Consider the following 13,092-nt stretch of genomic DNA (forward strand, 5'->3'; position numbering starts at 1 on the left):
CTGGTAAACGTGTATGACTACTGATATTGAATGAGACTCTATCCCACTTAATGACTTGTTAACTTCATGTTGAATTGAAAAGGGGTTCTTTTTCACATGCAAGTAGATGGATGTTAGATACAGTGTGGCTGTACTCACATACAGCCATGGGGAGGAAAGAGGTGCTCAGGTACTCAATGATGTCTTTGTGCAGGAATGGGGGGAATGTAGCTAAAGTGGAGATCATAGTGTAGGGTAAAGTGCTGAGAATATCGTCACTGAGAAAGGGCAGGAGGCAAGTTGTTGTGTAAAATATGGACTGTCCCAGATCTGATGGGAGAAGGGAGAGCCAAGACGCACAGACACAGAGAGAGAGAGAGTAATTCAATGAAATGTACATATGTTGCAAACATATGTAAGTAAATAAACATTTGGCATTACAACTTAAAGAAAATGGATAAATATACAATGTGTATAAATACAACAAAATCCTGAGAGAGTATTGTGAGACTCGGTTTAGGTCAGGGCGGTTTCAGTAAAACCTATTAATACTGCACTGGTGTTTCCCTCAGCAAAGGGTTGTGCTTTCTAGTCAAGGAGATGCACTTTCATGCTTATTCCATATAAACATATATATTCACAGACTTGCTATTTACAGATTACGATTACCTGGTGCAGTTAATATATACACAACATATGCCAGCCATAGCAATTTACCCTTTAAAATAGCTTTTTTTTATAGATACATTTCCATTTTCAATACATTTTTGAAAAAGAGATCGCAAACAGTTAATACATGTGTACAGTACTACAGTATGTCTAGAAATAAGTTATCAACAAAGTTAGCTGGCAGGATCCAGCATGTTCCCCATCACCCCATGCATCCCTTTAGGTCTTCTGTGGGACTCGTCTCCTGGAGCGAATGAGGCCAGAAAAGGCAGCTTCATGTGGTCAAAACGGGTCGTAGGGCGATGGACACGTACAGAGGTATGTCCTGGTTTCACTCACCATGCTGACCGTGCTGCAGCAGGGGCACCAGGTCAAGCAGGGTCACGAGGGTCGCATAGAGCCCCTGATAGTCCAGAGAGGGGTACTCTGAGAGCTGAGCGTCCCGACTCTGCTGCCCCTGCCCCCCGCGGTCTGGAGGGGCATCACGCAGAACGCTGTAAAGGAGGGAGCGAGTAACTGTAGGGTTGATGGAACTGACTTGTGGTCTTAGAGATGGGGTGAGTGGGAATGGCACAGGAAAAAGACACATGGTCATGGGCACGGCCAAATTGGAAGCTTCCTGGTTCTCCTTCCTGCCTGTGCGGGACAGAATGCTGCTCCGGGGGTGGGGGGAGGAGGGAAGGGATAGGGGGAACAAGGGAAAAAAAGAGACAACAAAGACACAAAGAAACAGCACATTACATTGAAATGGCACTACAGAGACAGCGTAAATAGAAAAAAAAACAACCCAGATAGACCCCACATAGGATGCAGTGTCTGTAGTATTTCACTGAAGGCATTGGGAATTGTTCCCTGCTTTATCTGTTCAGTGTGACGTAGAATTACTTTAATTTTCTATTTCACTTTTTGTACATCTCTGTCTTCTGAAAACAAAAAACATGAACAGAAATGCTTGCAAAAACTGCAATGATCACTGCATCTCATGCGTATCTGGCGACAAGGAGAAAAAAAAATGCATGTTTTCAGTGGCAACCCCATACTTCTCTGAAGGGGAAACTGCAAATGGTTTTCCCTCTGTGGCTGCTATATTCCAATCAGATCAATTCAGCAGCAATCATACCGAGAGGCCAATGGGCCATGATGTTTCTCAGGGACAATTATCCTGTTTTGTAGGGCTGTCGTCAAGGATGGGAATGACACCAAATCGGTTAGGGAAAATACGGAGGTGACACTTTTGAAACATGCTTCAGCTAGTAATAAACATGTGTGTGAGGTTAGATAAGAATTTCTGGGTCACAGCACATGTTTATTGCACCAGAGAAAAAATGTCCATATGCAGTCATTATGATACTGTATCAGTATCATCAGGAGAAATAATGGGATCCAACAGGCATATGGATTTAAGTCTCTAAAATAAATGTAAGAACTAATCTACGGTAGGGGAGAAACTATAATGACAAAGGAATAGGTTGTTTCAAACGGGATGACAGGTAGCATTATGTTTGTGAGCTAAATGGGGGATGAACATTTGTGTTTGCTGTCCCCTGGGAAGGTGGATATCTCACCATTTACAGAGAGGAAAGAACTAGTTGGTTGGTTTGTGTGTGGGGGTTCTAGGGGCGGGGAGGCGGGGGGACAGAGAGCCTTGCTCTTTTACTAAACACGATGTTAAAGAACTAAGCTGTTCTATCAGTAAAATGACTTGGAGGCACTTAGCACGAGAGCCCAGATGACAAATTCTGATGTTTTGTTTGTCATAGAGGTAGAGGCATAGCATTTCTACAGGGGCAGTGAGTAAGGGGATTTTAGTGTAGCAATACAGAATAGCCTACTATTATGACATTTTTCAAGATTAACATCATCATACTCTGACTATTCCCCTGAAAGTTATACTCCGTAAGAATTTGGCCTCAAGTTGGACGATTTTAAATACCGGAAACCAAAGTGTAAAAAACATTCTCTCAGTGAGTTGGAAGGGATAGTCAGTTTTCAACAATGGTGGAGATTAGCTTTATATCTTGCGGAGTATGACTTAATATCACTGCCCTCTTTGCAAATACTCAACTGCAGCATTGAATTGAACACACACACAGACGCACAGAGACACACAGACAAAAACAAACACACACACAATAATACACAGACGCACGTTATGCACACACAGTAAAACACATCTTAGATCCGATAAAACAACCTACACTGTCACTATCTTCTAAATGTTGTCGCTAACTGCGGCAATATCTATTTTCTCTAAAGCTTGAGTGAGCCACTGACTATAAATTACATTGCTGTAAATAAGCATTAACTAGGGGATATAATACCGTAATAACCACTGTTTCTTAGCTAGATGTGAAATATTTCATTTCCTTTGAGTGTGACTTGTTCATGCCAGGCAAGGTTCAAGAGGAACTAGGAATGAAGGAAATCACATTATAATATGATACATGAAATTATCTTGATTCAGTATCAGACTGGATCTTGGTTCCTCACAGTCACTCAAATGATAATGGAATTTGGCATGGGGTCAGGGCAACTGTGAATCCATGGTTCACTGATGCTAGACAGCTTGGCTGGTGGGTGTTACTTTCTAGATGACTGGCTGGGAGGGAAATGTGGCAACTACATTACTTGACTAATATATGACATGTTACATAGCACCCCTTGGAGTAAAGCCCCTTAAAATGAGCCCATGTAGCCGCATCCCTTTAAATATTAATTTGGCGCTCGATCCTCTGTCTGTGCGAGACTCTTTTTTTCCCAGGAACCTGACATATGCAAGCCTCAGTGCTCCCTCTCTCACACTCTCTCTCTCTCTCCCTCTCTTCACCCCAGGCCAATGAAACACAGGTGTCTGTCAGAATGTCTGAGAGTCTACTGAGCAGTGCAGAGTGGTTTCAATGTGGGAAGCATGGTTTGTTGTGTGAATTGGGAGGGAGGAGATTTGGCTCAAGGAAAACACGAGGTGAATGTTGCAGTATCATACCAGTGTGATTCCCTTCACACCCCAGCGATACTGAGCCTCACAGACACAATTGTCATTAGAGTTAACATGCTGCCACAACATAGGCTCATACAATCACAGCCCTTGTCACGCTCCATCTGTGCCAAGGACCAATAGGATGCCAGGATTGTAACGATACACTAGCAAGCACATCTAGCTAGATCATTCTCTCAGCAAAGTCAGAAAGATCCAAGATAGTTTACCAATATTGACTTGAACATTATCATTAAAAAATGCACTACTGTGTCCACTGTGTGATGAAATGAAAATGATTGTCATAATCCCATAATTTTCATAAGTGAAACATAAAAGTTCTGTCTCCCTAATCCCCATCCTTTTAGATAACTGTGCCTAATGATGATGATTTCTGTAGCCAATGATCAAAGCACAACTGATTCTCACAGAGAGCTCTGCTCAAACTCAACAAATAAATGTCACATACTGGTTGTGGCCATAATGGCTGCCCTGGCTTCTTGACCTGTTCTGAGGGGACGTGTTGTTCCCTCCACAGGCTCTCTGTCATTGCACACTGGGGACTGTCAGACCCAAGGAGCCAGAGGACCAGACCTCCCTTAGCCCCTCTGGGAGTGAGACTACAGGCCATCCTAGGAACATGTGCATCTACAAAGCTACTACTGAACCGACAGAAGGGTTGAAATTGCTATTTCTTTTTGGTACTTTTCTCCAATATAATACCAACCATACCAGGTACACTCTGCAAAATAACATAATTATTCACATTATTATTCATAACCGCCTACTTACAACATCAACACAATTCATATCCCCTTGAGGCACACCCACATTGGAAAGACTCAGTAATGGCAATCTTGGCAGATTTGATTTATTGGTTGGAACCCAACAAACCTTCTCTATTTTATTTAAAAAGAGCGTACTACAATATCAGACAGCCATGGGGCGATATGAGAGGATCGTGTTGTTGACTCGTGTTGTTGATATACTGTAGGATCATGGTCCTCATACGGCAACATGACACATACGGTATCACAAAGGCAGAGGACGGAGCATCTCAATTCCCTCTCTAAAAAGGACCTGGGTGGTTATCAACTAGGATTCTTAAATGATGATACACTTGCACTGTTGGGAACCCTTTCCAATATCTCCACTTACATGCATATCTTCTCATTTCAACTGACTTCCTACCAGCAATAATCCTGTCTTATTGCTGTGCATGTATTAGCATTAGGCTAAACCCCAGTCACCTCTCCTCTGAAACTAAACATCAAATACTGTTGCGTTCCGTTACTTCACCTGTGGTTCCAGCGCAGGGTACTTACCTGAGCAGGGTTTGGGAAAAGTATTTCAGTGTGTTTGCAATGTCTGTTCCGGAGGGCACGGGGTAAATATTGTGTTGCACACGGTTGTGATACTCTTGCAAGTATCGTATCTTAGAGGCAACTAAACAAGATAAAGAGCAGAGTAACAAACAAAAGAAGTCCGATGAAGCCTCAAGGGAGGTGGGGGCAATAGGTTATGGTTGGTACAGTATAAGCCTGGTTATTGATAGTCTGCCCCAAGCATGGCAACGGGTCATTGTCCTTGTGGCATCCTGTCGGTCTCTCCTTAAGTGACCTTTGTGTTTGTCCAGCTAGGTCACAACCAGCCCTGGAGTGGGTTGTTTTGGTGCCATTTTGTGACTCACACTGGTAGTGTTTAGTGTTCGCTGACCTGCAAATGACAAGTCCCAAAAATAACAATAACACCCACAGGCTTTGTGTTTGTGTGGGGCAGGGTGTGGGTGTATGTGTAATTAAATGACTGTGTATAGGCTATATACATGGGTGTAGGAGTGTGTTCATTTTCTGCAAATTTCATACCAAGGAAAACATGGTTGGCTACAACACAGTGGTTCTGTAAATAGAATCAGCAGGGCTCCCTTCAGACACACTTTGTAAAACCAGAAATGCACCTCGTCCACAGGCTCAATTGCTAGAGCCAACAGGGTGGAAGAATTTAGCAAGGGCTAAAAACTCTCATTTTTTTGCCTGCCAAAACCAAATATCAACTCTTGTTTTTAAGGGCTAAAACGTGTGATACTTGTGCAAGCTAATGTCTGACCAATTCAGTAATGTCAATGTAGCCTACAGAATGCAAGAGAAACAACACACATCTCTATAAGCTACCTAGTGGGTGTTTATACATGGTACCATAGAATAGCATATAGTACCTTCTAAGATGCCCCAAACATGGCCAAATAGATGTCAAATCGTTTAAGCAGGGTTTATTACAGATAAATGTATATATAGGAACTTTGTTTATTCCATGCATTATATGCCTATTTGTGAAATGTTGAGTTCTTTCAAGGTGTGTTGATTGACAACAACGACAAACCACCAATTGTTTATTACACTATGCATTTATTCACTCTCCTTTTCTAGAGTAAATAATCTGATTTAGTTTATCAAATAATGTAACCACAGTCTGTTTATCCACCTGTTCAGAGGTAAATGATGAAGAAAAAAATCGTATTTATGTTATGAACGTAAAAGATATGATATGAACAAGCAAATCAACCACATTATTGATCAACAATGCCACCATATTGTTCAGTGGAAAACGTATCAAATCGACCGTGATACCAATACAGCGTGTCAATCAAAAATGAATGCTTAATATCGGTTAGAATGTTATGTTCATATATTTTCGGTGACAACCGTCAGAACATAGAGCATCCCCTAGACACCAGCCCCTCGAGCCATCCTCTGCGACGCGAGAACGTGTTGCAACCTGCCTTAGCAACCGCGGTTTCATCACCAAGGACAGCTCCTCTCATTCGCTTTCTTACTAGAAAATTACACGAAAAAATGGGAGGATATAATAGGAATATTTTAAAGAATAGTACTTACATTGCTCTGCTTTCGTAGACATTGTGGAAATAATTCACGAATCATAAAACAAGCACTGTCAAATGTCAAATGTTTTTTCTCCCCTACGGTGTTGTTCCCCCTTAGTCTTAAGAAACGTGAATAAACACCCTCGCGCCCAGGCTCGCTTTGGTTGTACCACTGCTGCCATGAAAGCAGGTTAACAGCAATTGAAATCTATTGCATTGGACATGTAAGTAATTTAAATGCATGTGGTGTGTTTCGTGGATATGTTATATATATATTTCTTTTTATATGTATATGTCAATGTGCTGATAGAAAAAGCCGGACCCAAATCAGAACATACTTTTCCAAATGGACTGCTCCGACTATGACAAAGTGTCATTCAAGAAAGTGATTTTTAACACCCGCCTCAACATGAGACTGTTAATGCTCATTTCGCAATTCTGCATCAACTGAGAATCAAAGTGAGAAGTTCGAACGTGGTGGCATACTTACTTCTCTTAGGGTATATATCACTATTTTATATAGGCTAATTTATAATCAGAGTCAGGTGCTTGTCGTTGTCTCTGAACCGTATTTAGACAGCCTGACTTTCGCGTTGTAATTTGTGGGTGTTTGTTCCTGTCTCCGTGTAGTGTATTTATTCAGTTATTTCATGTACCGCGATTTACTTCATTAAAGTCATGAGTAACCTACACGCTGCATTTCGGTCTGACTCTCTTCATTCAACAGACGAACGACGTTACATGTGGTAAACATAGGCCATTTGATCCACATTAGTTAGGGGTGAGAGAGAATTGCTCCTATAGTTTCTTGCTTTCATCACTGGGGGGTTATGGCAACTGACTATTTACATTATGAATGGTTTTATTTTCTTTACAGAAAGTAATTGTAATTCTTCCAAGTTCACCCCAGTTAAAATAAGATAAACAAGATTTTCCAAAGATAAACAAGATTTTCAGTTCTGAGCCTAAGAGAATGGACACTATGAGCTTAACTAGCCTTCTCAACAGATCTCGGTGCGTGCCAAGAACACAGACTAAAGTATTCCCATCTCCAGCTGATAAAGTAACAACATCCTGCCTCTGGAGCCTGGGCTGACGCACTGGTTCCTGGTACTTCTTGTCCACGAGAAGAAAATCACGGATTCAACGGAAGTCACATATAGATTGGAATTCTGAAGCCGAAAACATAGTTGGCCGTGGGCCAGCCTGCTGAAACAATATTTAATGTCTGCAATAAAGACAAACAACAATGCAACAGTGTGCCAACTTTGTCTTTATTGATCTGAGTCAGATAGGATGGCACTTATTGCAGATGTATGATTACAAATAGAAGCAGTGCTAATTGAAGGGACGAATCCATAATGGATTTACAGTGCCATCAACTGAAATATTACATGTCATGATCCCACCTCTTTAGAAAATAATAATAATTTGAAAATATGAAACATTATACCATTCACCTGGTAAATTATTGTGGTTTCATTCATCTGTTTATATATTTATTAATCTTATACATTATTAAGACAAGATACATTTAGGCAATGTTTTTATCTTTCGCTGATGTTTCACTGATGTCATACTATGCATGGTGGTGTAGCCCAGTCAGGGTTCTGGAGGGGGTCTTTGGCGGTAAACTGGTATACGGTGCATGATCCATCCAGCTGGAGCCAGGAGAGCGAATGCAAACACTGACATTGTGAAGAGAGATTGCTGTGAGGGAAACAAAGAGACCACACACACATTTAGAATATAAAACAATCAAAAGGCCAACAGGCAACAGCTGAATGTAACTCCTTGGTCATGTAATAACACTGTAATTACCTGGGTCAGGTTTTTATGCATTTGTGTAAAACCCAACTTTCTGTCTCTCCCTGTTTATCAAGCCCTCTCTCTCCTTCGTGCTGTAGGCTTACAGCTGGGCCGACCAATTGACCTGCCCCCCAGAGGGTCATGATCCTTTGCTGTGATTATATTACATCATGGTCTCCCTCGCACAGTCTCCATCCCCCTGCCTCCACAACATCCTCCCCTGGCACTGTTTGGCTTCATAGCTACACCCATAAATGATCAGTTAAAAACCCTGAGGAAAGTTGAGCGGACGGCTGCACCAACACTAGGTTCTGTCTCACAACTCTGTCATCAGATCTCTTTTCCGAGGGGGAACCTTGGCACTACTAACTTAAATAAATACAAATACATTTATTAATAAACCATCCTTCTCTTTTAGCTGGAAAACCCCCATTCGCTTGAATTCACCACATTAGAGAATGTAAAGTAACGTGTTAAAGATATGGCTGCCTCAGACTGTAACTTTGTTGTAGTGTTGTAGTTTCTTGTCTGATGCTTGTGTCATTTTAGGAGTTCAGTGGGCCGCAATTCGTCAGAAATAGCTTTGTTATAGTTCAATTCCTATGAGCTTTGTATGGACCAGCTTGACCATTCAATTCTGACATTGAATGGTAATTTAAGATAACATAGACTTTCAAACATTTGCAGGCAACAGAATAAAGAATGCAAAAATTATAACGAAATTGGTAATATGGACAAAACGAAACAATTACCAAATGGGACACTTCCAAAACAATATTTTTCTGGTTGGAAGAAATAAGTTAATAAGGACAGAGAGATGAGGAGTGTTGGTTCCTACCCCAGGCCCAATCTTGTCCTTGGGTGGCTTGCTGTAGATATTTGATATGTGGTCCTGCAGAACCGCCTTTGTCCGAACAAGGAACCCTGTGGGTCCCCTGAAAAGAGCAAACATCACTCTACTTAATCCTGTGTGGCTAACGTCAGGTTCACAGAATCTGAACAGCAGGCCCTATCTGAGTATCACTGGAAAACTTCCCAGCAGCACATCCTCTGAGATAGAGACACTGGGCTTTCATCAAGCATTCCCATCATTATCATCCAAAGGGAGGAGTCACTACAACAGGGTCCAGACTCCAAAACACACCATTGTCAAAAAACTTAGTATACATGCAATCATAGAGGCTGGCCAAATGTATTGAGGACTGGTATGATTCGGCTTTATATGATTGGGTTTAATTGCAATCAAATGATATAGAAAAATGATATGGAAATGTTTCAACACATGATCCCCAATCAGAGACAACGATAAACAGCTGCCTCTGATTGGGAACCATACCAAGCCAACATAGAAATATAAATCACCTAGATGACCCACCCTAGTCACACCCCGACCTAACCAACATAGAGAATGAAAAGCTTTCTATGGTCAGTGCGTGACATAAGGTCAGCACCAAACATTCAAATAACCAACCACACAACAAAAGTAACAGCAAGCGATGTCGTGTCATAAGTCACTAGGAAGCAGGGGGTTATGGGTATTGCTGAAACAGATATTCCTTATCTAAGACTCAGAAAGAGTAAATATGGTTACTGTCTGGTTACTGTGAACATACTTATCTAAAGGTCTAGTGTGATGCACTCCAGTTAGAGAGCTCTGTTCTCAGGGCGTATGCTACAGTTTGTGAGGTCCAACTGAAAGACGGGACATCCATGACAACAGATTTGACCAGAGTGGATTACTCTTAATGCACATTAATATTGTCATTCAGGAAATGTTTATAGGATGCTAGTGTAAATAGGAAAGTGCAAAAGAGAAATAGGCCTACAAGATTTAGGAACTTATGGCCTTTAGCAACCACATGAGAATCATTGTAAATATGTCATATTTGAATAATCACATAGGCTACTATGATAACAAGTGAATTAAAGTAATCAGGGGGAAAAAATCATATTTACAAAAGAAATTCCACGACAATCTATGCCAATGGCTTGAATGCATTTTATGTAACATATCGCCCTCCGTTGGAGGACATTGGTACTTCAATGATGACTGAACGCCACACCAAAGACCACAGCCTAGCCCAGGGTTTTCCAAAGTCAAGCGTGGGGGCCCCCTGGATGCACAGTTTGGTTTTTGCCCTAGCACTACACTACTGATTCAAATAACCAACTCATCAACCAGCTTTGTTTATTTGAATCAGGTGTATAGTGCAAGGGCAATAACCGAAACATGCACCCAGAGTGGCCCCAGGATTGACTTTGGGAAACTCTGGCCTAACCGACAGTGCAATCAACTATCAATCTAGCCTACTTCTTTTGTAGCCTAATAATACACATAAGACCAAACACACCAGAAAATAGCCTAATTGATTAGGTATATACTGTAGCCTATTTTTAAAATTGATTATAGGCTTGATTGAGTATAGATCACTTGTTAAACTATCTTCATTCCACAGCTGCATGTCGGTAAATCATCTAGGTGGGTTGGTTGTTGAGCAACAAAACTGACGATCTATGGAGCAAAAAAGATTGGGTTGGCTTAGAAATCAAATAAAAATGTGTATGTATAGATGTCATCATAATATGTCATAATAAGATGCTCCATTGCTCCATTGTTTACATTTTTGTGACGCATTCTTTGATGGTAGCCTTTGCACATCTTACAGACTTTAAAACATTAATAAACTGCACTTTTGCTGCTTTTTTACTGTAACACCAGTATAACAGTAGTGTATACACACCCTTATGTTAGGGGAAATGTGTTTCCATAGCTAGGGCTGACAGTGAGGACTTGTGAAGAGCAGAATCAACAACCTATGCTTTTTTGAGAAGGTGTTAAAGTTCACAGTTAGTAAGTGTTATGCAAATGAAGGTCGAAAACTAAAGTTTTTTTGAACCTTTATTTAACCACGTAGGCCAGTTGAGGACAAGTTCTCATTTACAACTGCGACCTGCTCAAGATAAAACAAAGCAGTGTGGCACAAATAACAACAAAGAGTTACACATGGAATTAACAACAGTCAATAACACAATAGAAAAGGTCTATATACAGTGTGTGCAAATGGTGTGAGGAGGTAAGGCAATAAATAGCCCATAGTAGTGACGTAATTACAATTTAGCAAATTAACACTGGAGTGATAGATGTGCAGATGATGATGTGCAAGTAGAAATACTGGTGTGCAAAAGAGCAAAAAAGTAAATAAAAACAATATGGGGATGAGGTAGGTAGTTGGATGGGCTATTTACATATGGGCTGTGTACAGCTGCAAGTTAATGAGGGAGATATAAGTCTCCAACTTCAGCGATTTTTGCAATTCGTTCCAGTCATTGGCAGCAGAGTACTGGAAGGAAAGGCGGCAAAAGCAGGTGTTGGCTTTGGGGTTGACCAGTGAAATATACCTGCTGGAGCACGTGCTACAAGTGGGTGTTGTTATGGTGACCAGTGAGCTGAGATAAGGCGGAGCTTTACCTAGCAAAGACTTATAGATGACCTGGAGCCAGTGGGTGTGGCGACGAATATGAAGCGAGGGCCAGCTGACGAGAGCATACAGGTCGCCGTGGTGGGTGGTATATGGGGCTTTGGTGACAAAACGGATGGCACTGTGATAGGCTGCATTCAGTTTGCTGCTGAGTAGTGTTGGAGGCTATTTTGTAAATTACATCGCCGAAGTCGAGGATCGGTAGGATAGTCAGTTTTACGAGGGTATGCTTGGCAGCGTGAGTGAAGGAGGCTTTGTTTTGCGAAATAGGAAGCCGATTCTAGATGTAATTTTGGATTAGAGATGTTTAATATGAGTCTGGAAGGAGAGTTTACAGTCTAGCCAGACACCGAGGTATTTGTAGTTGTCCACATATTCTAAGTCAGAACCGTCCAGAGAAGTGATGCTAGTCGGGCGGGCGGGTGCGGGCAGTGATCAGTTGAAAAGCATGCATTTAGTTTTACTAGAGTTTAAGAGCAGTTGGAGGCCACGGAAGAAGAGTTGTATGGCATTGAAGCTCGTTTGGAGGTTTGTTAACACAAGTGTCCAAAGAAGGGCCAGATGTATACAGAATGGTGGCGTCTGCATAGAGGTGGATCAGGGAATCACCCGCAGCAAGAGCGACATCGTTGATATATACAGAGAAAAGAGTCGGCCCGAGAATTGAACCCTGTGGCACCCCCATAGAGACTGCCGGAGGTCCGGACAACAGGTCCCCCGATTTGACACACTGAACTCTATCTGAGAAGTATTTGGTGAAACAGGCGGGGCAGTCATTTGAGAAACCAAGGCTGTCGAGTCTGCCGATAAGAATACAGTGACTGACAGAGTCAAAAGCCTTAGCCAGGTCGATGAAGACGGCTGCACATTACTGTCTTTTATCAATGACGGTTATGATATCGTTTAGTACCTTGAGCTTGGCTGAGGTGCACCAGTGACCAGCTCGGAAACCGGATTGCACAGCGGGGAAGGTAAGTTGGGATTCGAAATGGTCAGTGGTCTATTTGTTAACTTGGCTTTCGAAGCAGTGCCTAGACTGCTGCGCCACTCTGATGTCCTGGCTTTGGCCCCAAGTGCAAGTCTGCCGGAGCCATGGCCCAGTGAGACTAGGGTGCCGGCCAGAGTTTGGAAACAGAAAAGTCTGAGCCTTCTGGGCAAAACAATGGGGTCAATTCTGTATGGAAATTAAATTTAAAAAATGTATATCATGAAAACTGGAGCGGAGGCCTATCATCATATTGGCCTGTGTTGCTTGCACATACAGCTAGACGGCGCTCGCAAGCTGACAATTCCAGATTCGA

The 13,092-nt window shown here is 41.9% G+C and overlaps 1 protein-coding gene and 1 long non-coding RNA gene across 7 annotated transcripts in view; both read right to left on the reverse strand.

Moving 5' to 3' along the window:
- LOC124002001 (protein unc-79 homolog) overlaps positions 1 to 6,637 on the reverse strand; it is a 51,724-nt gene extending 45,087 nt beyond the window's left edge. For 4 of the 6 annotated variants that reach the window (XM_046309206.1, XM_046309208.1, XM_046309207.1 and 1 more), the window contains exons 1-4: positions 6,517 to 6,637; positions 4,948 to 5,068; positions 988 to 1,301; positions 139 to 309 (exon numbers count right to left, since the gene is read on the reverse strand). In XM_046309206.1, coding sequence (XP_046165162.1) covers positions 139 to 309; positions 988 to 1,301; positions 4,948 to 5,068; positions 6,517 to 6,538 — 628 coding nt within the window. In that variant the 5' untranslated portion in view covers positions 6,539 to 6,637. The remainder of the gene's footprint in view (positions 1 to 138; positions 310 to 987; positions 1,302 to 4,947; positions 5,069 to 6,516) is intronic. The other 2 variants (XM_046309210.1, XM_046309211.1) reach the window with 2 other exon arrangements.
- A 1,121-nt stretch (positions 6,638 to 7,758) lies between these two features.
- Positions 7,759 to 9,388, reverse strand: LOC124002234. The gene is made up of 2 exons (XR_006832951.1): positions 9,151 to 9,388; positions 7,759 to 8,213 (listed from the first exon to the last, which is right to left on the reverse strand). It is a non-coding gene; the product is annotated as an uncharacterized LOC124002234 (long non-coding RNA).
- Positions 9,389 to 13,092: the final 3,704 nt, after the last annotated feature.

The sequence above is a fragment of the Oncorhynchus gorbuscha genome, linkage group LG17 (assembly GCF_021184085.1).
Source record: "Oncorhynchus gorbuscha isolate QuinsamMale2020 ecotype Even-year linkage group LG17, OgorEven_v1.0, whole genome shotgun sequence".
NCBI classification, from domain to species: Eukaryota; Metazoa; Chordata; class Actinopteri; order Salmoniformes; family Salmonidae; genus Oncorhynchus; species Oncorhynchus gorbuscha.